This window comes from Leptidea sinapis, chromosome 22 (genome assembly GCF_905404315.1).
Source record: "Leptidea sinapis chromosome 22, ilLepSina1.1, whole genome shotgun sequence".
Taxonomy (NCBI): Eukaryota; Metazoa; Arthropoda; class Insecta; order Lepidoptera; family Pieridae; genus Leptidea; species Leptidea sinapis.
This window is the reverse complement of record NC_066286.1, coordinates 7231621-7257973: the sequence shown is the minus strand read 5'-3', so window position 1 is coordinate 7257973 and position 26353 is coordinate 7231621. Positions and strand designations below refer to the sequence as shown.

The 26353-nt window shown below is 35.0% G+C and overlaps 1 protein-coding gene across 1 annotated transcript in view; it reads right to left on the bottom strand.

Moving 5' to 3' along the window:
* The window catches only part of LOC126970788 (rho GTPase-activating protein 6-like), a 155654-nt gene that overhangs the window by 91024 nt on the left and 38277 nt on the right, over positions 1–26353 (bottom strand). Inside the window, exon 2 of the mRNA XM_050816880.1 lies at positions 15024–15371. Coding sequence (XP_050672837.1) covers positions 15024–15072 — 49 coding nt within the window. The 5' untranslated portion in view covers positions 15073–15371. The remainder of the gene's footprint in view (positions 1–15023; positions 15372–26353) is intronic.

The window sequence follows — 26353 nt, the reverse complement described above, 5'->3', positions numbered from 1 at the left end:
GAAACCATATTATAATATCGGTGCAAATTAATCCCAATTTCTCTTAAAGTATTGTAGTGAAGGTGCTTACAGTATTGCTATATAATAATAATAAAATATTCAAGGTAAAAAGGGACTTAGAAATTGTTAGAAAATAGCTATACGACGCGACCATTTTAAACGGCAGCCATTTTGGCGCGCTTAGTTTTATGAACATCACTGTTCAAAACAAAAAAGTATAGACCTGTGGCAATCTTGCCAGCACCAGCAAAGGTTTTTGGGTCAGCAATTCAAAAGTGCGTCTTAGCACAGGTATAATGTTACTTGTCAGGTGCTCAAGAAGGGTTTAGACCGCAAAAAAACACCACAAGCAATCTATTAACCCACGTGGTAAGTACTATTCCAGTCGTTGACGGTGGCGGACAGGTCGATGCAGCCTACTTTGATTTAAAAAAAGCATTTGATCTAATCCACAACGATGTGCTGATAAAAAGTTAGGTGGATTTGGATTCACGCCGCAACTATTAAACTTTATAGCCAGCTATATGGATGATAGATAGCAGCATGTAAATTATGCTGGATAGGTACACATTAAAGCCTTATTTTACCAGATCCGGTGTAATTCAAGGCAGTTATTTGGGACTATTAGAGTAATTCTGATGATTAATGATCTTCTTAAGGTAGTTCAGTATGCGAAGTGCTTGGCCTTCGCCGATGATCTTAAACTATCATTACCAATAAAAGAAAAGAATGAGTGTGAGAAATTACAAAGTGACATCGACAGGGTTGTAGCCTGGAGTAAAAACAAAACCTGTTTTTGATAATGATTACCACCTGGTACCTACGCTATATAGAAAAAGGAGACGATAAAATATTTGTTTTTTCAAATAAACAACAATTTTATACCTGGTACCTATGACATTTATAATCCAAATATATTTTAATCAATTATAAGTTTACAGTTTTCCTGGAAAGCGCCATCTGTTGGTAACATAGAAAGTTTGAACTGTTGGCATTGAGTCAAGCGGCCGGGTGTTTAGCCTAGAGAGCGCTCTGTGTTTATCAACAATCGTGATTATGGTAGAGTTTTATACTGCCGTAAGATGGCAGTAGTGACTTACATTGTTTTTAATTACTATAATTTTGTACAATTTATATTCTTTGTTGTAAAATACTTTTATACGCGTACATTTGTTTTGTGAATGACTGACTAAAATTGTACTACCTACCTATTTCTATAAAATTAACTCTACAAAAGTATCAGAACAAACTTCCGAACTAACTAAATTCACAAACTGCTTGACCAAGCTTGACTTGAATAATTACATACCTACATAATATAGTAAAGTGTTCCTTACTTTATATTAATTATAGGGGGCTAAGTGTGAAATTGCCATTTTGCTGCAATGCCTGTTTAGGATTAAAATAAAACCTCCTTGGATCTTAGATATAAGAGTAAAACTATATATTGACACGACAGTTCGAAAATTTTAGTAAGTTTTATATATTTATCTACACCCATGCTTTAAATCCTCTATTAAAGATTCTGTAACAATGAGCTTATTGCCAACATTAAAACACCCAATGTTCTAATAACCATTACATCATCCAAACGAGTGTTGTAATGTTGTACTGAATTTCATAAAAGAAGTTTTTTTTCGATCCGAAGCGCAAAGAGTTTCAACAGACAGCCACATTCTTATTGCTCGATGCGTGGTATCTGTATGAATTTCAAAAAAAGAACATTTTCGTTTATGTGCGTTCCACACTACCAGAACGTCGCGCGCCGTAAAAAAAAGTAGGTTATTCGAATCCCCGCCATTTTTCTTCGATATTTTTATTGTTTTGTTTACAAAAGAATGAGCGATTCAGTTTAAACGCTGAATATTCGAGTGAATTTTAATTATTGCACTATACAAAATGTAAATTACTACTAAAATAAATCCTATTAATATTATGAATGTGAATGTTTGTATGTCTGGATGTTGGCTTGAACTTCTTTAACGCAAACACTACTGAATGGATTTTGATGAAACTTTGTAATAATATAGCTTACACACCAGAATAACATATAGGCTATAATTAAAAAAAATGTTGTGTGAATTATCTATACATTGAAATAAAATTGGGAGTGTCTGTTTGTAATATTGAAATAACCGTTTTTTACTAAATGTATATTATGAATGCATATACGTACCGTATATGCACTAAAATATTTTTTATTTACAATTTTTGTCTGTCTGCCTGTCTGTCTGTCTGTTTGTTCAGTCTAATCCGGCGACTTTTATGGGCAGGTAGCTGATGTAATAAGGAGTAACTTAGGCTACGTTTATTTTAGAAAAATAAAGATGTCCAAGAAACGGTCTAACTCTAAAAATAATTTAAATGGCAAAACAATGTTTGTCGGGTCAGCTAGTAATTGATACATGAATACTTAGTTTATTTGTATATAATCAGTAATGCGTGATATTAGATTACTACTAGGACTGATGTTTTAATGTTAGCAGTAAGCTAACTGTTTCAGAATCTTTTAGAGGATTCATATTCTGGGTGTAGATAAAGTCTTGTATGCAACTGTTAATAATTAGGTATTAAAACACTCATGTGATACTATTATCCAATATATCCACATTCGTGTTTTAATACCCCTTATTACACAACAGTTGCATAAATAACTATTAGAGCTTTGCAAGACCATCAGCTCAAACCAAATTACAGTAAACGAAGAATATTTTAATCATTTTTCAGTACTCAATTACTAGAAAAACCCCTGTTAGGTTTATGGGTAAAAAAAAAATTAATGTAGGTAAGACCTACATTTTTCCTATCTTACACTAAGTACCTACAGCTAGAACATTCTAGATTTAATAACGGCCGTTTTGAATAAACTATCTATCCTTAGTTTAACTTACTAGAAGTAGACAAATCAATCCTTTTACACTTACTTACATTTCATTAACTTCTCAACACATAGAATAGGACTATAATTAATAGCAAACTATATTGGACATAACTAGAAGATCTTGTCATTAAACGGTGATAGAAACTTATCCGTAACTAGAGATACGTTATTGAAAACGGCCGCTAATGTATTGTACATTGGATTGTTTGATATTCGATATTCATTTTTTTTTTCTGTATTCGATTTTTTGGAGTAGGAGGACAAACGAGCGTACGGGTCACATGGTGTTGGTGTTGTGGTGATCACCGCCGCCCACATTCTCTTGCAACACCAGAGGAATCACAAGAGCGTTGCCGGCCTTTAAGGAAAGCGTACGCGGTTTTTTTGAAGGTACCCATGTCGTATCGTCCCGGAAACACCGCACAAGGAAGCTCATTCCACAGCTTTGTAGTACGTGGAAGAAAGCTCCTTGAAAACCGCACTGTGGAGGACCGCCACACATCCAGATGGTGGGGATGATATCCTAACTTATGGCGTGTCGTGCGAAGGTGGAATTTGGCGGCAGGAATCAGATTGAACAGCTCTTCGGAACACTCCCCATGGTGTAGCCGTATGCCGTAGAAGACACACGATGAAGCGACGTCTCTACGCAACGCCAAGTGATCTAGCCGTTCACAGAGCACTGGGTCCCCGACAATTCGAGTTGCTCTGCGTTGCACGCGGTCAAATGGATCGAGCTGATACTGGGGTGCGCCAGACCAGAGATGACAGCAATACTCCATGTGTGGCCGGACCTGCGATTTGTAGAGCGCTAGGATATGGGCCGGCTTGAAGTATTGCCGTGCTCTATTGATGACGCCCAGCTTCTTCGAAGCCAATTTGGCTTTGCCCTCCAGATGGCCACGGAATTGGCAATCGCTCGAGATTTCGAGACCCAGTATTCCGATACTAGGTGAGGCTTTAAGGGAAGTGTTGTCGAAGAGCGGTGATACGGCAAATGGGGATTTTTTAGTGGTAAACGCGCAAACTTGAGTCTTCTGGGGGTTAAATTGGACAAGGCTAAATTTACCCCATTCCGTGACATTCTCGAGAGAGGACTCGATAGAAGACACAAGTTTCTCCCGGCACTGGTCGACGTTTTCCCGAGAGAGACTTGCATGGCCCGTGTATACGGCATCAAAAATACTGTCGTCTGTATAGCAATGTATGTTGGAGGTGTCCAACATATAATTGATATGCAGAAGAAAAAGCGTGGGAGATAGCACACAGCCTTGGGGCACTCCAGCGTTCACGGGCTTGGGATTCGAGCAAAAACCGTCGACTCGGGAAGCCCAAATGATGAAAGTTTTGACAGGAGCGCCTTGTGCCATACACGATCAAAGGCCTTCGCTATATCCAGGCTAACTGCCAGGCCTTCCCCCTTGCTTTCAATAGCCGCCGCCCATCTATGTGATAGGTATACCAGAAGATCACCTGCAGAAGACCGACCATGGCGAAAGCCGTATTGTCGGTCGTTGATCAACTGGTGACCCTCTAGGTATACTAAAAGAACTCGATTGGGATTTTTTTCGGCATCAAAAGTAAAAACTAGAGTTATTTTAATACCTACAAATTTCAATGCGTACATAACGCAGCAGAAACAGCCCCCTATATCAATGCTGCGTTTGGAAGGCTAATGACCGCACCGTGCGATTTTGGTTGAATCGCATCCAGGAAACTTTAACTTGTAAACGAAGACCAGCCAGGAACGTTCAGTAAGTAGGTATTTGGCAAACTGTGGCTCATTGTCGTACACTTATTTATGCTATCTAAAACACGATCTTTTAAAACGATACATCTATCAAAAAGCTCAATTGTAATACATTTTTGCACACATATCAATTAAAAATATTACAGCGCTAAATGCATTTGTCCACCGAACTTCAAATGTTTTCAATAAATAAAAGTACTTGTATATTACTAACTATTCTGCTCTGATTTGCAATGAGCTAAAATAATTTTACGAAGTAGTAAAAGTAAGTTAAAACGTAGTAAAGTATAAGGCAGAGATGGTGATGATTTATGGTCAGTTTTAGAGAGTACAGCTTGCTTTAAAAGCCATTTTAATTTTGGAGTCCCTAAAGCTTTCCCATGGAAAGAGTGCGTGCTTCTATTCATAGCTTATACACTATATACTAGAGATAGATGTGCAACTAATGTGTTTATTTTGTAAAATCAGTGTACCCTGGCTACCCAAGAGATGGCGCTGTGTTATTTTTGCGCACTTAGCGTACCGTCGGTCGTCGCTAGATGGCGCTATTATGTTTAAAGTTTCTACTATTGTCGTAGACCGTATTGAATGCATGTTGGAAATTGATGCATATTGAATATTGATGCATTCAATGATTACAACACGATAGGCAAGTCTTGTATTAATAAGTAAGTTAAGTGAGTTTTTTTGCTATTACTAGCTCCATATATCCATCTATCATGTATGTTAAATTATCGGCATCGTGGTGAAGTTGCAACGTACCTAATAGAATAGGTGGCAGCACTTTCAATGTACATTTTTTTCATGTGCCAATGTAGGGAAGTTGCACCCCCCTGCATCTATTGATAACTGGCCTCAACGTTTAAAGGACTGTATTGCTGCCAGTGGAGACCACTTCGAATAATCTTTTTATATTTTAAATTGTGTTATATTGATGTATGAAACTAACTGTAAAAGTAATAAATGTAGATATTTATTAGAATAGAACAATAGATTTTTTTTTACTTTGTTTCAGTATTTATGGCAAAACTAGGTTTATTAAGCTTAAGCGAAGACAGCCGAAAACAAAAGCCATGTTATGCTAGCCAAGGCTGAAATCTATAGAGCGTACTTAGACTTTACTCAGACTTTACTTACGTAAAACGTAGCTGAATGTGATAAAACGCGAACATGACTTTTGTATTGGGCTGTCTTAGCATAAAAATTATACTGAGTTAAGCTCAGGTTCAGTATAAAGACGATATTTCGTATTCTTTTTTTTTTATTTTTATGGAATAGGAGGACAAACGAGCGTACGGGTCACCTGGTGTTAAGTGATCACCGCGGCCCACATACTCTTGCAACACCAGAGGAATCACAAGTGCGTTGCTGGCCTTTAAGGAAGGTGTCCGCGCTTTTTTTGAAGGTACCCATGTCGTATCGTCCCGGAAACACCGCACAAGCTCATTCGACTATAAAAACAAAATCAAAGACTATACACGTAAGTATCCATCCCTACTCTGTGATTATACTAAGCTTACACTCAGCTAAGTTATACGCAAGTTAAGTTTGAGCAAATTCTAAGTACGCGTTATAGATCTCAGCCTCTGAAGGATATCCGAGCCACATTCGTCGAGTGACGTAGGCGTGACGTCAGCAACCATCACAGGAACCTAGCCAGCTCTCGTGCCAGAAGTAAGCTATAAAAATGCGTTGAGCAATGCTAATATTGAATTGTTATTGAATCGCTTTGTTGGCTAATGTACACGCATTGTATCACGCATCGGACATTCATGTCTGCTCAATGGCTTGATATACTATATTTACACTACATTGGTATTAATAACAGTAATGGGATTATTTTGAGATGCCTAAACGGATAATATAATACACAACATTACGCATTATACAATCACTCTCACTAACGAAGAAAACAACTGATTTATTTTGCACAAATTTTGATCATTTGCAATTTTTACCGACTTCAAATTATCTTTATTACAAAGAGAGAACAACCATTATACAGTTTCTTAATCTATACAATTTAAATAAAACACTTTTAAAGGATTAAAACGCGTGTAATTGTGACTGTTTTTACATTCGATTTTTGCGTTAGTTACATTTTTATTTAAGTTAGCCCGACGTTTCAAGACCTTAACAGATCTCGTTTTCAGGGGGATTGCAGATGAAATGAGTCAAAGATAGTATTTGTCATAGTTGTCATTATGAAGTTTAACGCCATATATTGCCTCGGAGGTGGCATTTGCTGTAGACAGATGGTTTAACTAACAACTTAACTAAACACAATATAACTTTATGTTATTATACAAAGTTAACTTTTATTATTATTCGTGTGGCTTCCTTTACTTTATTACTTCGCTTGCTACGTTAAGTAAACTACCAGATTGGTCTTATTTAAAAAAAAATTGATCTGTTGAAGGTATCTATGAGAGTTTTTTTTATAAATAAGTGGCTAACGGGTAAGGGGTTCACGTGATAGGGAGTGGTGAGAAAACCGCCAATGGACATCCGCAACACCACGGATCAAGAGATACGTTGTCGGCCTTTAAGGTGGGGGGGGGGGGGGATGGTCTATTGTTGAAGGTCCCTAAGACGTATCGGCTCGGGAACACTGCAGCCGGTTATTGATTCCACAAAGTGATTGTGCGAGGCAAGAAAACGCAAAACGCGTGGTTGAAGAATGAAAGACATGATGCGGATGGAATTCCGCATTTTGACATAATGTTCGGTGGTGATCGGATCCTGGTACTTATCCGAACAACTCCTCTGACCACTCCCCTTAATAATGTTGGGCAGTTGAAGACGTAGACTGTAGAGAGAACCCACATATCTAATCCATTGCGGTAACATCTCAAATTTTATTATGCGAACATTTTATTAACATTTTGCGAAGTGTTTTTCATATACCGAAGATATTATTCATATACCGCTATTTTAAATTACTACAAACAAAACGTTAATCAGTTTCCAAAACTGAATACAATTATGAAAAAAAAAATAACCCACGAAAATTGGAAATCATGAACATATTCAATACAATCATATTTTTATTCAGAACTTGGTCTGGGTGTTGCCGGTTGCTTTTCTAGCTCCAATCTACTCCGCCCTCGTCAATGGTAAGACCTCTACTTTAAAATAAGTTTATACTAGCTGACCTGGCACACGTTGTTTTGCTATCGTTTGCTATCTGAGCTATTATAGTCTTGTAGATATATAGTAGCGAAATTTACTTTTGTATTCTAATGTTATTGTAGCTGTTTCTCATTAAAACACGAATACAACTACATTTTTTTTTAAATTGAAACCTAGCTTTATCGATTTATCGCCCCCGAAATCCCCTGTATACTAAATTTTATGAAAATCGTTAGAGCCCTTTCCGAGATTCAGATTATATATATATAATGTACGAGAATTGCTCGTTTAGAGATATAAGATATTTGAATTGAATTTTAATTTAACAACAAAAGTAGATAATATTGTTGATAATCCCAGACATATCACAAGTAACAAAAAAAATGAAAGCACAAAGATAAACGCAATAAAATACATATTATGACATCATCGTTGCATAATTATCGGCAAACATCCTACGTTACATATCTAAATTACTTCATTCATTAAACTCTATTTTAAATCACACATGAATGTGGCAAACTTTAAATTTGATAAAGTCGTTGTACGACCGATTAACGAACTCGGCGACATGACATGTAAAAAATTGCGCTCGGCTTGCGACGCTTTCCCCAAATATTATTACTCATTAGACGCGAAAATACTTGCCGATATGAATCGTGTCTATACTTTTTATATCAATAACATACGAATCTTTCATATTTTAAATGGAACTGTCAATTCGCTTGGATATTTTCAACGACCTCAAAAAGTGAGGATTATCACAATTTTTTTATTATATTTGTAGTCTCAGAATTTAGGCGGTATGGTCATCGCTTAAATGCGTCGGCAATACAGTTCTCACCAATACGAATTGATATATATACCTTTTACATCAAATGCAAAACCAGGAAATTCTACCGTCAGTAAAGAACTGATTCCCAAAAGCCTTTTGATAATTACAATCACGAACTGTTGGCCTATAGGTAATTGCAATATATATGTCTGCATGGTTGTCTTCTACGTTCAAAAAAATATTGTACATACAACTGAAGTCAATTGGCGATTTTAAAGGAATTCTGCTCTCGGCGAGTTTCATTCAGTTCCGGCGTTTCCCAAGGTTCGCATTTCAGGCCTTTTATTCTATTGAGAAATTTATAGTCGTATCCGGCTCTTACTATGTTTGGAATTATATAGTTTGAAATTATTTATCAAAAAGCATCCAGCAGGTCACACACAAAATAATCAGCATTTTTTGAAGATTCAATAAGAGTACATAAGGGATAGTACAATTTTATATGTCCTTACAGTTTAATAATAAGATTTACAGTTTAATAATAGACAGTTTAATAAAAATAAAGTAAATTATAATGATGATAAAATAATGTCTGATGAAAATATAAAAAAAGAAATAAGGATCTATAACGATATGATAATTAGTTAAGAACTAAATATTTGAATACAGTTGAATTTGAATTTATTTACACTAGCCATATGAAAAATGTTGTTTTTGTTGATGTCGTTATGAAAGATCATTACACTATTTAAAGGGGTGTGTTTAGATACTTAAGTTAATTGACCCTTTGTCATTTCATTCGCTTTAGGTACTTTGGCATACATTTTTTCTTCATTACATAAAAAACAAAGTCCTTTGCCGCTCATCAATTAACAATATAGATACAAAATATTGTCTACATATTTATTTATAAGAGTCTGTTTTATGTTTCAATGTGACCTGGCCTTCACCACTCCTTTTTACGAAAGGATCTAATCAATAGTTTTAATGAAACCCCCTTAGATAATTTATACGTCTAGATAGAGCCAATTGCTGTTAGAATTAGTCCGAATAGTGGCTTCATATCTCCAGAACCGTACCTCTCGTTTCAGACAACAAGGTGTCCTCTCCTCCCCATGCTACCTCACGGCTGCGGTTACACAGGGCTCAGTGCTCTCACCGCTTCTATACATATCGTATACCAACGATGGATGGGAATATCCCTAGAAATGGAGTACAACTCTCTCTCTTCGCCGGCGACACTGCTCTCTACGTCCAGTCCCAACAGATCTCTTTAGTCTTCTCCAAGCTCCAAGACTCAGTTAATGAGCTAGGAGCCTGGATTAGGAAATGGCTTATAGAGGTCATCCCGGAAAAAAGCCCCACAGTCCGTTTCCATCTTAAGCGCAGGCGCTTCTGCCCGGATCGCCCTATTCGTCTGTTAGTCTCCCCTATCCCTTTCGGTCCCACAGCCAAACACTTGGGTGTGAACCTCGACACCCAGCTCAGCTTCAGGCCTCAAGTTCGGAAAGTGACCGGTACCCGCTTCTACCTGAGACGCCTTAACAGTATGTTAAGTAGGAAAATGTCTTTTAGGAACAAGCGAACTCTCTTCGAGGTTTGCTTTTGACCGGTAATGACTTACACTGCTCCAGTCTTCGCTCACTCGAATTGGTGCGTCAGGAACGCAGACCTTCACTGGGACTTAGAGCTCCCCCCACCATCCAACAACACATTAAGTGCTTGTCTGAAACTTACTTCAAGTCCTCACACAATCACCCCTATCCAATCATTAGGGAGGCAGCGGATTATACTCCCTTCCCTCCCTTCATCCCGTCCCCAAGTCAGGACGCCCAAAAACATCCTCACCGACCCGCCTAATCAACTCTCGTCTGATCTGGATCACCTTTTGGTATCTGGGGATAATCAGACTTACTTAGACTATCTCCAGTTTGTGATCATCCTTCTGATGTCACTAGTCCGAATTAGATTCACCACCTTCTATGCTATATCCCAGCGAATACTCCCAAGGGAGTACCGCTTTCGCCTCCTTCTCCCCAAAAGAAGGTCGCCTCGGTCGATGATCGATTTTACAGCTGTCATAGTCTACCTGGACGTATAAATGATCTAAGAAAATCCCACGGTAACGAGTTTTAACGAAACGCTTTGCTGAAATACTTGTGAGCTCCTTATTTATATATTTTTTTCAAATTGTTTAAAAAAAATTGCGCTGCAGATAAAAGTAGAGAAAGGTGAATTTTAGCTTAATAAATATCTTTCTCAAAAAATATTTTTCAAATGTACTTATTTCATTTTTTTTTGGTTGATTTTTCCATCAATTGTGATAAATTTTGTATAAGAATGTAACTTAATCGAAGGGTAGAAAAATGGGGGATAATAATAACTAACTTATAATATTTATGATCTACAAACCATAGTAGATTTTACAACGAGTGCACAAAACGAACTATTTTTATCCGAGACTTTTAGCATAAATGGTCGATGTCGAGGATAAAATATTTGGGGACGAGTTATAAGCTCTGCTTTTCATTTCGATTGCGAGGAAATAAAACAGTAGTATAGCATGGACATTTTTAACAATTTTAGCAAATTGAAGAAATTAATAAACACACGAAAAAACAAGACCTGTTTCCCGCCGCTTTTTTTAAATCTTATGACTTATTAGGCTTACAGCCTACTAATAAAATAATTTTGTAATATATGTATATATTTTTTTAATTAATTAAATAGTCTACCGTATTTTTATTAAAATTTTATATTATTATATATTATTTGCCTCATGTGTTTTTTAAGATATATCTTTTATATCTTAAAAAACACATGAGGCAAATAAATTAAAGTAAATATTATAAAATAACAAATTCTATCTCCAAACTTTTCATTGTGTTTGGCTGTATAGCTCATTTTCTTTGCTTTAATATAGATACATTTATGAGTAGATACTTTTGTGCACTTGTGCACAAAAATCGATTTTGTGCAGCCTAATAAGCAATTTCAGAGCATGAGAAGTGAAAAATTCTTTTTCACATTCCATCTTTTTCAACAACTGTAATAGTTGTTATTGTAACTGTAAAAGTTTATTCAGTTTTGACGAGGATCGTTGCCAAAATATTTGTCACTCTATTACGTGTCGTTATCGAAAATGACAGCATCATTCCGCTTTAATTATGTATTTCAGTGCTTATCTTCAATCTATTCAGTTAAATTCCCGGCACGAGGTATATGAAATTTCTAAAAATTACCAGCACCTTCGTAATTCATAAATAGGTCACCAGACCACAGCTGTCATAACTGACAGTTTTAGCAATGACATTCATATTTTATTGTCTGTGGACATTTTATTCTTGCGCTATTCTATTCATTTGTTATGTCAAACTAGAAAATTAGAAATATACGAATTAGTGTGTTTTTATATTGGCTCGATATTGGGAATAAAATTGTTAGTCTGATAAGCATTCCATATTTCCTCGATGATTTGTTTTATCAAATTAATATGTAATAGATTATTATATATAATATTTGAGGTACTTTTTGGTAAATTCAGACTTGTAATTCTTTGTTCTCACCGATTCTACCAACGAGCCGTGCTAAAGTATGGCCAATCCGCAAATGGAGTGATGGCTATTGTAATCTAATTAGTTCCCGAAAAGCGTCGTAACCCTAAATGACAGTAATTTATACAATTTTATTATTTTAAAGTGATAACCCTCACTTCTGGGATTAAGTGCAAAATAAATAAGTAAACAAAACTTGTGAATGGGACTCGAACCCGTGGGCCGGACCTCTCGAGTTGACGTCTCAAACAGAACTTCAAATTTCAAATTCAAATTTTATTTTAATTCAAAAAAAATATGTATTCACTGTAAATTTTAAAAGTTATTTAGTGCAAGTTCGGATGAAGTATAAAAGTTACAATAGCATTCAAATGAGTATATCAACATTCATTAACAATAAATTTAGAAACAGTAGTCTCAACTATATATATCATTCAAATAATCCTTCACGTTATAAACAGGCCTTAGATGTTAATTTATATTTAATGATATATTTTTATTTTTAATTGGTAACGTTTTAATATCATTTAGGAGTTTATTATAAAATATTACACATTCCACTTTAAAAGAATTAGAAATTTTACGGGGCCTAGTAGATGGAATTACGAGTTAATGTTTGTTTCGAGTATTGACATGATGTACATAATTTTGTTTTAATTGGCGAATATGTTTATGAGCGTACATTAAGTTCTCGTATATGAACTGGCAGTGCACTGTCATAATGTTAATTTCACTAAACTTTTCTCTCAGTGATCCTTCGATTGCATTTTAAAGACTACTCGAATTGACCCTTTTTGCAGCACAAATAGGCTGTCAACATCTGCGGCCCTACCACACAATATAATTCCGTAGGACATGCCATTATGAAAGTAGCTGAAATATACAAGTCTAGCCGTTTCAACATCTGTCAGCTGCCTAATTTTTTCAACTGCCGCATCGTTCATCAATTTTATTTGCAAATTTAGTTTGTACAGTAATTTATATTATTATTTTATTTACAGAACCCTGATCTTTTCTACATACGCTATAAATACCGCTTCATTATTTTCTCACTCTCAGATACAAGCTATTATTGCCACAGTGGCGCAGCGTGGATTTCCGCCATCCGGGGCCGACTGGAAATTTTCTGCCCCATATGTTAGCATCATAAAAAAAAATTGTGACGATTAAAAAAACACCTTATAAATCTTTAATTAATGAAAACTTTGCTTGTTTTCAGAGCAAAATCATTTGTATACAACCGTCAATGTACATATATATGTCATGTTCGATTACCAGTACAGCAAAGTTTGATAGTCTCAACGTAGACTTAATATTATTGACCTCAGGTAATTCTTTATTAGGTTTTACTCAGTGAACTTCTCTCACAACTGGAATTACTAATAGCAAATGTTTACAATATTCTCAATATAATAATAAGTTTAAGCCCTAAATATATATGTCGTAGGCAAATGATAATAACAGAGATTTGGTCAATTCCCACCACGAAAAAACACGTGGTTTTTTTCTTAATAATGTGGGCTTCTACTTGGCCTTTAGAGAAACTTTTATCTGTTTTGAGGTTAGGTTACATTAATTTGATTTTCAAGAAATTGGTGCGTTACCTCTTCATGGGAGAGGGGGAGGAGCAAGGGGACAGAGGACATCTCATTCCCTGTCCTTTCCCCTCTTACTCCCTCCACCTGCGACACGATACTAAATTATTGCCAAATTACGTCTAAGTCTTACCGAATAAACCTTTTAAATACCAAAGAAAAGCCTTTTTGTCATTTTACGGAACCAACTCTGGCATTTGGTCAAATGACTAGATTTGTTTCGAGGAATGATAAAACCGTGTTGTTATTTTAACATCCTCCGAGATTTGACCAAATCACTGTTTTTATCATATCCATGCGACATATACACTAAATTATCTGAACGCTATGCCACTGTATTGTCATGGTAGGGCAAGCTTCTAGCATGTTTATTATCACATTTACTTAGTATTATGGAGTTAGCCGGCACTTAAGTATGTCAATAAACGTCGACTTTATTTAAACAATTACAATTGATATGGAAAGTGGTTTGTTATATTCTGAGAATGTCTATGAGTACTTTACATTGCGCATTTATGAGGCTAGAATCATATCATATGCTAGGCCTATATATTATTATGAAGTTTCCTGCAAAACAAATTTACAACATGCCACATATTATATCTTCATCCTTTTTTTTAGAACTCATACACGAGATTTAAAAATTGAAACTAACCAACAAGATGACTATCGTTTAATATAACTCTATTTGCCTTCAACAACGCCGGAAATACTTCATTATTTTTAACGAAAAACTATAACACATTGCACCAATATTATTATATCTTTCCGTATACTAAAGCTAAAAACTCTTAACAGCTGAAAATGTGTGAATTCACAATAATTTAAAAGCTTTATCTAGAGCACTAAAATCAAGGAAAACGTTAGCTAATATTTATGAAATCTTCTGTCACAGAGAACTAATAACGGGTCAGTATATTTTCGTTGATCCGTGCCACAATTTATTGTCTGTGGCCGCCACACCGAACGCCCTCGCTCTCAGTCGCCTTCGTTCGTTCTAGGTCAATTTCACACGACATTGAACTTAAAAACTATATTCAACCAATTCTGACATATCCCTTAAATTATATAATTAAACAACTCAACAAATAATTCAACATTATTAAATATACAAACAATTAAGAAAACTATGTAAATGCACAAAATTATTATTATTTCGATTAAGTAGTCCATTCGACATATTTAGTTTTCAAGGTGCCAATAATTATCAAGAACTTTTTGGGAGTTGGTAATACTGACGATATGAGAAAAAAACTTTGTCGTATGTACTTGTATCATGTGCCATTACATTAGTAAAAAAAATGAAAAAGCTGAAATTAATTATTAAGGTACTTACATGTATTGCTGCTATAGTTAACGCTATTCTCCACAACCTGTATTCCCATGTTTTTTGACTAGATAGGACACTACTGACGCCACAGGCGTTTGTTCACAAATCACTTCATCATTTACATATTATTCACTATCACACACACTTCACATCACTCGACACAGATCACTTAATTTAATAGCTTTTACAAATCTCAGTGTTTCATTAAATAAATCAAGTCCATTTTCTTTTTTTTGCCTTTTCGTAATTAAAAATGGCGCAATTATGACATCTGTCTAATTTCCCGCGTAAACTAAACGCCGAATCCGTGCGCGGAACCGCTCCGACGCCATGACACTGCCATAGACTGCGCATCTGAAAGGAAATACGAATTTATTTATTTTCATGAACGGCGAAAATCTGCCGGAATAAAGAATTTGTGTCACTGTAAATAATTATGATCATTTATAAACGTAACTTCAGTTTACAAATGACAAGAAATAAACATTGATTTTCTAAAAAATATATAAGCTATTTATTATCATTATTATATCTTTTATATACCTAACTCATGTTTTAATAATGTAGATATAAATGTTTCCGGAGTGACTAAGGAGTAGTAACCTAGTGACACTATTTGAAGATTACTTTTAGGAAAACAAAGATTTACACAAGTTACAAATTAAATTCATTATTATTTATGTAGGTTTATTTTGGGTCAGCGATATATATTACCTATTTAAAATGTTATGCTCTTAGTATTGATTTTACTAACAAGTTTTTTTTCGATAAAAAAAACTAGAAGTTATGTACTTCTTCTTGTAGGGCGCATTCAAAATGTAACTAATAGAAATAATAATAACATTACAATTAAAAGTGCATGAGACTTTCTATTTTAAATTTCACGGTGAAGACACAGTGTGTGATGTGGTGGGGGTCGCATTGCAGTGCGCTACGCCGTAGATTATTTTTTGGTGTGATAATAGTTACGACTCAAATAAGATTATTTATTACAGGGTGTTATTTGTAGAACATAACAAGATATCTCCAATTGAACATATTTTTGTTTGATTTGTAGGTAACGCTTTTGTTCTTTAATAATAAATATAACTATCCTATAAATTTATAAAATAGTAAGATTACAGTCAAATTGACTCATAATTTTATTAAAATTACAACGGCTTTACAAATAAACTTTCTATAAAAGTATACTTGATAGTAAACCAAGAATATGCAAGAATTTTACAAATAGACATTTTGCTTATGATTGATTTATTCGGACGTATATAAACCAATCATAGGCAAAATGTAATGGTAATGTAAAAGGGTCTATTTGATCAACAAAAGCAACTCAAATATTATTATGAAATTAGAAAAAAATGGTAAAAAAGGTTAAAAGTGTAGCTTACGCACATTTTTACGATAAAGCGCCCAGATATGCTCAATTACTGTAAAAAAAATTAACAAAAAACAACCGACTTCAATAGCACTATTCTCAAACAACAGATATAATATGCACTATAAAGTATAAAAATTGCGTATTTTATACAATGTTTTGGAATAGTGTTTTTGAAGTGGGTTGTTTTCTTGTTAATTTTTATTTTTAGCGAATCTGAAGTAGACTTACTAATAATTTGTCTTAATATTTGTAGATCTACTAAATTTTGCAATGCAGCAATGAACGTAACGAGTTAGACAGTTAGAATTCCTGCCACAGACCGCTTCGACTACGAAAATTACTTGACTATAACGACGTTACGGTAGGTGACTCAAATATCCGGATAGCATAAATACTAATACATGCTTAAAGCTTTAAGACTCCAATTCTACACCGACAATTCCATTATCAGATCTGGACTAAAGTGCAATGGGCCTCACGGGAAGCACCAGCTTTCAAATAAAAAAGAAATATCCAAATTGGTTCACCCAGTCGAAAGTTCTGAGGTAACAAACATAAAAAAAAACATATCGACGAATTGAGAACCTCCTCCTTTTTTGAAGTTGGTTAAAAAAAAATCCCCTTCGACAATCACAAAAATCAGTTATCTGCCAGCTTTTTTTAATGGCATCAGTTAGTCTACACCTTTGCCTTTAAAATAAGACCAACATTGAGCCCCTTTAGGACGTAGTACTTAACGCGGTTGTTTTACAAATTAAGGTGAATTTTGCTAAGATAAAAATAAAAGTTGCTGCAGACTGGTAGGGTTTTGGAATTAACCCCCTATATGGGGTATTTTCGTCGATGAAATAGTTTATAGTTACTACTCCTATAGTTTTATTACATGATACAAGCTCGCATTCTCTGGGTAGAGGGTAGAGACTGCAGAGTAAAGTCGAGACCACGAGGCATGTCCCCGATGAGGTGGACGGACCAAGTGAGGCAAGCTGTCGACGGTACTCTCCATGAATGCACGAGAAGAGCGGCAGTTCGCGACGAGTGGCATCGCATTGTGAAACAGGCCACTAACCTCGACGTGACGACCACGACCACTCTGACAAGAGTGTAAGAAAAAGAAGATATAACTCACTTATATACTTAATAGAACCAATGCATAGTGTTGCTACAAAAATAACAAAACGATTCAATTTACTTGAGTGAAAAAATATATATAAATCATAAATTTTCAAGCAAATAACATCTAATAAAGTAGTTAATGGTTGATATGTGTAATATAATATATTATTATGTGTCCTCTGCCAAAATTCCTTGGCAATGTTGAAACCATCATTGATAGGACAGTGGCCCATTGCTTTTTAATTTCATTTTTTTTCTATACTAACACACGCAGGGGCTATCGTTATCTTTACATATATTAATATATGTCGTAGTCAAGAACGTCGAGCCACAAGCGAGTACGAAGATGTTTCGGTACTCGTCTTGGCTCAGGCGTAATCGGCGTGCGGTGCGAGTGCAGTCGAGATGGGGCGCCGGGCGAGCGCCGAGCGGGGAGTCAGGGACAGGGGTGGGACAGACGCCTTAAAGTGACGTTTTCAGAAGACTGTAGTGCCATCTGTTAGTTGGCCCGAAAATGAAAGCTTTCTCAGCTGTCACTCGCTTTGAAACCTTTCAACTTCTCCATAATTGTGTCACTGGCCACTGGTCATAAAATGGCGGCTACTTTTAGCGTTTGCGCATTTACTAAATCTATCCCTAATGTTCTATGTTGTGACAAAATTAAATAATTAACTATACGCGCAAATTCAACATGGTAAAAAATTGCAATACCTATGTTAAAAAGTAGAGTTAGTTATTTAATTGCGTCTCAACATTAAAAATGAATATTATAATTTGGAGCTTTTATATATTTACGGGGCCAATCTCCAGATGGCGCTAGTTTTCAAATAGACAGCTCATAATGCGTAGAGAGGGCTCTCTTTTCCCTATATATTATTATACTCTTTCGTCAGGGAAGAACTACCGGGCGAGATGGTTCTGTCACACGCGCATGCCAGGAACACCACGTTCTTATTACGTAATCTATAATAGGCATAGTGAAACTGTCGTGTTTGAACGAGATCTCGTTAGTAGTTTTTTTAATACGTCACATAAATCGTATTATCAATAACTTAATTGAAAAAAAACTACACTATTATTAAAACATCGATGAAAGTTACAACGAACTACAAGAACTTTTATATTATGCTACTTGCTGCTACGGAACCCTTCATGGGCGACTCTGACTCGCACTTGGCCGCTTTTTTTGTTTTTCATGAATAAATATAACCGTTACATCAGCTTTGTAGACATATTTAGTATCCGCACAGGTTTCAGTAGTCTTAAGTTTGTTACCAAAATTTATGAAGGATGCGGGACTCGAACCCGCGACTGGAACTCGAGAGGTCGAGGGTTCGATTCCAGCATTTTACATAAATTTTGGATACAAAATTTCATTAAATTAATCCCAGAAGTGATAATCACTTTAAAACAACAAATTGTTTCTCAGTAGTTTCTTTTCAAAGAAATCATTTTATAAAATTGGTACTATCTATATATATATATATATATATATATAAACAAATTGTTTCTCAAAAGAAACTACTGAGAAACAATTTGTTGTTTTTAAAGTGATTATCACTTCTGGGATTAATTTAATGAAATTTTGTAACCAAAATTTATGTAAAATGCTGAAATCGAATCGACCTCTCGAGTTCCAGTATATATATAAATGAATTGCTGTTCGTTAGTCTCGCTAAAACTCGAGAACGGCTGGACCGATTTGGCTAAGTCCAGGGAAGGTTTAAAAGGTGAATAAATATGAAAATGCTCGGAATTAAATAAAAACAACAATTTTGTTTATCCTTGTGTGTCTGATGTGTCCCCCGTCGTTCAGAAAATAAAATTGAAAGAATAGTTTAAAATGAATAAGTAATTAGAATTTTTATATCTTTCCAACTTTCTCAGCAGGTAAAATATAAACTTAATTTTAGCTCAAATAAAATTTGAAAACAAAATTTTTATGAACTTAAAATCTTAAGTTTGTCATAAGAAATAAATATTTTTATAAGTACTACGTGCTTCGTCATGCGTGTATGCGGACGAAGTTGCGGCTATCAGCTAGTTAATAAATAAAAATAGCGATATAGTAACAGACGGCAATTTGATTAAAAAGCATGTCCGTAAAGATCATACTTAGTCACAAGCAATAAATAAAGGCTCGTGAACACAAAATGGCGCTCCAAACCTGTCAGAGCAGCGTCACGAGTGAGTCATTATGACGAATGTACCTTGTCGAGTGTCATGTCCCTTTGGAGATCACAGGACTTCTCGGGCAATTAAGGCATTTGTACACTTGAAATATATATTGCTGACGACCCAGATTAAACTGTCGGTACATACATAGATTTGCAGCAGGAGAATGAACTGTGTGTGATTTGTTTTGAAAACAATGAGCGAACTCCTTTGAAACCAGAGAAGTCACAGAAGCGCTACCAGCTTTCTAAGTAGTCGACAATTTTTGAAGGTACCCTTTATCATATCGAATTGGAACCACGCAAAAAAACTTCATTCCATATTCTGGTTGTACTCGGGAGAAAGATTCTTGAAAAAGAACGTCCCACATTCAGATTGTAAGGATGATAGAATGTTTGAGGTGCGTGGTGGCCGAAATTAAATAAAACATTTCCTTAGAATACTCCTCGTGATAAATTGTCAAGTGATCCAGCCATTGATGAGTACTGGATCCCCGACGATGCTAACAACTCAACATTACTGCGGCTAAATAGTTTGTGCACCAGAGGAAATACTCCATATTTGTCATAAATGGTAATAATATAATATTAATAATGATTAATAAATATATTTCTATTTCTAAATCGTCTGGTCTGAACGACACGCCTACATCTCGAGTCACATAAGAAATCTCTGGAACAAGTAGTAACTAAATTTCCCGTGGAACAGTGCATATATCCATAAATTCGTGTTCAGAAAGATTAAAGGCCTGTTTTTAAGGCAAACGTAGTAATTTCGAATTTAATTCTTTTCGGTATTTTTAATTTTAAATGTTGGTGTGATAGATGACAGAAGACGCATCTCTTGATATTTAGTATTGCAGCTGTTGATTAGATTTCCTATGAGATGTTCAACGTCAAATTGATGTTATTTAATTTAAAAAAAAAACCTCATCCTCCACACACGGCGACTAATATAAATATTTTAAACAATTTGTTATGTTTTTAAAGTGATATCCCTCACTTCTAGGATTAATACATAAAGATAAATTTGAATAACATAAACTTGAACGGTTAGCTCAGTTGGCTAGAGCACTGTCACGGAACGCCAGAGGTCGTGGGTTCGACTCCCGCATAGTTCATAAAATTTTATTTTTCAAATTTTATTTGTGTATAAATATTTTATTAATCTTAGGAACATTTGCTGCTAAACTATCTGCGTAAACTTCATAGCTGTTAGATTTGACTAAATATTTTCAAACAATCACTGAATGATTACCTAAAAAATTTGAAACTCAATATTTTTGGAATTCTATCATAAAGCACCCCGAGTAATGTTTTTCTCAAATATCTTTTATGTACAAACATTGGCTTATTATATTTTAATTATAATATGTATAGAATTAAGGTAGATACTAAGTTGTTAATGTTACTGTTATTTATGAGTCATCTATTTGAATGGATAACACGTGAACTATCAATATATTAATAGAAGTATAACAGATAGAAATATCGAGTGTACAATAAAGAGGCCACTGTAACATTAAACGGAATTATACTTTTTAGTTAAAGACGGGTTTCACAGTTATTGTTAATCCGACAATTCATTTAATCATTAATCATATGTCTTAGGTTTTGACTTTTTTATTTATTTATTTATTTATTTAATAGGTACACACAACAGAATTACAACAAATACATAATAAAAAAAATAAACTATCAGCTAAATACAAGATAGGCTGCAACTCCACGAGGGTGTGTACTCAGCATGTTTAGCATAAGTTGATAACTATGCAAATACAACAGAAATAGCGATTTTAAAACTAACTTTAGGTAATGTAGTATTATAAAAGAAAAAGATAGAGAGAATATATATTTGGACAAATATTTATGGAAATAATTATGGAAGTTAAATTAAGATGCTTTTTTTAAAAATTTAAACTAATTAAGGAATTTATATAAACTAGATTTCCATTTACAAACAGATGAACTGTGGATGTCAGGTACTTCACTGATTTCGAGTAGTAGTGCATTGTATTGACGACAAATTCTATAGATGGGGTTTTGGAAGGACACGTTATTATTGCAGAACGGAATGATAAAAGGCTGTTCATGTCTTGAAGACCGATTGGGAACTCTTAGATGGATATTCGACAAGAGGGAAGTAGAAATTGTGCCATCCAGTATTTTGTATAAAGTCGTTAGGCCATGCAATTTGCGACGACTCTCGAGGCTCAGTAACTTGAAGTGAGATAGCCTTTCCTCATATGTAGTCAGCTCCCTTTTTAGACCAAACCTAATCGTCAATACGCGAAGAAGACGTCTTTGAATAGACTCAATCATATCAGTATATGTATTATATTGAGGTGACCAGACAATGGAGGCGTACTCGATTTGGCTCAGGATTAGCGACTTATAGAGTAACAGTAAACTATTTGGTGACTTGAATTCTTTAGTAGCTCTGCATATGAAGCCAGATAGCTTATTACATTTCTTGGCTATTTCTTCATAGTGATATTTAAAAGTTAGTTTCGAGTCAAAAGCAATACCTAGATCCCGTAAAACAAACTTCCGCTCAAGTGGTATATTATCAATTTTATAGTCAAATAAAATTGGGTTTTTAATACGAGTGAAAGATATATTGGAGCATTTTTTTATACTCAAACTCATACTGTTAGCACTACACCAATCGAGTAGAGTATCAAGATCCAATTGTAGATTAATACAATCACTAACAGTTTTAATTCGACTAAAAATTTTAAGGTCATCCGCATAAAGCAGGGAAACATTTCTTAGCCTAGGGATCAGATCATTAATATATATAATAAACATCAATGGGCCGAGATGGGATCCCTGAGGAACGCCGGATATTATAGAGACTCGTCGTGAGTAGAATCCCTTCAGAGCTACTAATTGACTACGATTGGATATATAAGATTTTATCCAACGTAAGAGGCAACCATGCAGACCCATAGTTTCCAATTTACAGGCCAATATTCTATGGTTTACTATATCAAAAGCCTTTTGGAAGTCAGTATAGATAGAGTCAACTTGACCATGATCGTTGAAAGCTCTACAAATAAAGTCTGTATACTCCATCAAGTTACTGGCGGTTGACCTTCCTTTTAAGAAACCGTGTTGCTTCTGAGTGATATGCGGGATAAAGTGGTGGTATAGGTGGTCGTAAACTAAGGACTCTAATATTTTGGCAAAACTGGATAAGATGCTTATAGGCCTATAATTAGTACAGTCGCTAGGGTCACCCGATTTGTGTATTGGTATGATGTGTGCTTCTTTCCAAGCATGAGGAAAAACACCAGTTTGTATAGATTTGTTAAAAATCAAGTAAAGAGGGTCTATCAGAGCCTCTGAGCAATGCTTAATAAAGTAGGGAGGAATGCCATCTGGCCCAGCTCCTTTGTTAGGATCCAATGCATTGAGTTTCTTTAAAATATCCTCTTTAGATATGTGCACTGAAAATAGAGGATAATTAATAGGCTGACTTGATAAAGAATCGTTCATGTGCCTATCTGGTTCAAAAACTGATGAAAAATACTCGGAGAAGAGTTCGGCTGCGGCTTCACCACCAGTTGCAATTTTGTCACCAAACTTAATGGTCTCGGGGATTGACGGTCCAAGTCTTTTACTTTTAATATAAGAAAAGAATAGTTTGGTTGAATTATTAAGCGACTCTTCCACACTTAAAAGGAATGAGTTATAACAAGCCTTAATCAGAGCCTTGGACCTAGAGCGTAATAACCGAAACTCGTCGAAGTCCCTCGGATTATTGGTTTTTTTATATTTTTTATGGATACGATTTTTCTCTTCTATACAGGCTTTCAAAGATTCTGAAAACCAAATAGGATAGTTCAATCGACCTATTCGCTTATATTTTGTGTTTCTTTTTATTGTGCCGTTAAGTATTTCATAAAAATATTTAACACTCAAGTTGACATCACTATGGCTTAAAATACTGTCCCATGTGTTATTATTAAGTTGTAGTATACAACTTTTTGTGTCACATTTACGAAAGTTAGGCACCATAATAGATTTGTTTTGTATATTTTTAATATTAGATTCAATAGACACATCGATCTCAATGGCTGGGTGGTGTCGGTCGGGCACACACAATGGGGAACTCTCAGATAAAGATACGTCTGTCAGATCTGTCATAAAAAGGTCAAGAGTACGATTATTTGAATTGCGAACATAATTATATTGTGACAGGCCACCCACCTCCAGTAGATCAATAAGTAGCGAAGATTTGGTATCGTAGGCTTTACTAGGGCACAGACGAGGAATGGAAATGTTATCGCATGACCATATAATACCAGGCACATTAAAATCACCGAGAATAATAGTTTTAGAATTGTTTAGATTTAAAAGCCTATTACAACAATTATCATAAAAAGTGCGACATTGAGTGACATTCAGATCGGGAGGTAAGTATACAAGGTATATATTTAAGTTAAATCCACGAGGTCCTCGGTTCTCTCGTACTGTTATCCATATATCCTCTAATGAGCTTTCAAGTTCGGGATGTCTAATTGCAAATAGATTTTTCTTAAGTGCTAACAGAACACCCCCACCGGATTGCTTTGACAAACAAGTAGATTCGCGGTCTCTACGAAATACGGTATACCTGTCATCCACAAATTCACTATTAGAGAAAGAGCTATCTAGGTTTGTTTCGCATAAACAGATAATATCATAATTCTCAATTAGGATATTTTTGTACAATTCCGTTAATTTAGTTCTTATTCGGTTAACATTCTGATAAAATATTTTCATAAAAAAAACTGATATTTAAAAATCCAAATAACGTAATAAACGTATAACCTTAAAACTAAATATTTATACAAAACAATAAGTAATATATATCACAAAATTAGCTTCTCAAGACTCATGATATCTTTAATGTAAATAGCGGGTGAGGTGTCGTCTTTTCTTATATATACTCGGCCGAATTTAACCCATACGTACTTACATCCCTTATCCTTAGCCAGATGTCGCGCGGCTGCATGCAAGTCCTTACATTGCTTTGAAAGGTGTTCACCCACGAAAATAGGTATTTTATCTCCACTAACTCCGATGTGAACGGAATTTAGGTGATCCATCGGATTACCTCTGTTGTATCTCTTGACGCCTGATATAATTGCATCACGGTGACGTTCAGATGGAAGTGTTACAAGTACATTTCGAGGCCTGTCAGATGAGGGGTTAAGTTTGGCAATTCGACGACACGAGCGTATATCACTGTCCGATATGGGCATTTTTATTTGTTCACAAAGCTTCTTAAACAACATGGCTAAGTTCTCATTCCGGCGCTCTGGAATACATTGAACCTCTAAGTTACAGCTCCTTGAAGCTTTTTCGGATTGACAAAGACGATACTCCAACTTAGCCATATCAGATTGTACCTTGGCTTTCTGTGCTTCGAGTTCAGTAATTCTCTTAATAGCCTGATCAAGATTTGTTATTGTGTCTTTTTGTTCTTTAGATATAAAGTCTGTAGTTTCAGTAAACTCTTGTTTAATTGTTTCCACAACAGCTTTCACTTCAGATTTCACTTTTTCCTGAATTTCAAGGGAGAGTGTAGATCTGATACTATCTAACTTTAAGTCAATAAGCTCACTAAATTGTCTCATGTTGATTGTAGCTCTTGAATCAATATTGAGTGGTTCACACCCATTATTCGAATTAATTGATTTAGAAAAAGAGTTATCAAGTGAGTCATTGCTTGAAATTTTGCCATGAGAGGGTTGGGAAGCAGGCAGTGATTGAGCCGAAGCCACTGGAACATTGTTCAGCCTATGTCGCGATCCTACGGGAGTATCATCATTTCTAGTTCTACGAGTAATATTTGCACATGACTCGCAGCGCCACGATCGATTCAGTTCTCTAATATTTGACTTAAAATATGATGACGAGTAATCAATGCATTGGTAGTGATAGCACGCTTTACATGCAACACATTTAAGTAAGTCAGACTGGCTGACAGCTTTCTTACATCCCAAGCAGTTCATAGCTAATTAGCGGTAAACACAGTATCGTAACTTATGACGTAGACGCGGAATGAACGAAGAGAACAGTACAGTTATATTCACAGTTAATAGTTGTAACAAACTTCGTAAAACAATTATTATCTGTTTTTAATTTAAAATTATATAAGATATTTTTTTATTTCATAAAACGAAAAAAATTATTATACATATTATCAATTTGAATTTAATTTAATTTAAATTGATTAATAATAATAATATTGACACATTTTTACACAAATTATCTTGCCCTAAATAATGCATATAGCCTGTGTTATGGGTTACAATGCAACAATGATATAATTAATACAATATACTTACTTAAACATAGGTACATAAATACATATAAACATCCATGACTCGGAAACAGTCTTCTTCTTTGTCCAGCAATGGACGTCTTCCGGCTGATGATGATGATGAATATATTAAATTAAGCTTGTATATTATTTTTTACTATAAAATATATAATTTGTAGCGATCTTTTTCTTTATGGAACAAAAAGACAAACGAGCATACGGACCACCTGATTGTAAATCCATGTATACGTCATATTATTTAAGTAGTAATTATAGTAGTAGTTTGGTATCTTCATAGTCCATTGAAACCAGCACTAGCATAAATCTTTTAAATAAGATGGGAAAAAGGATT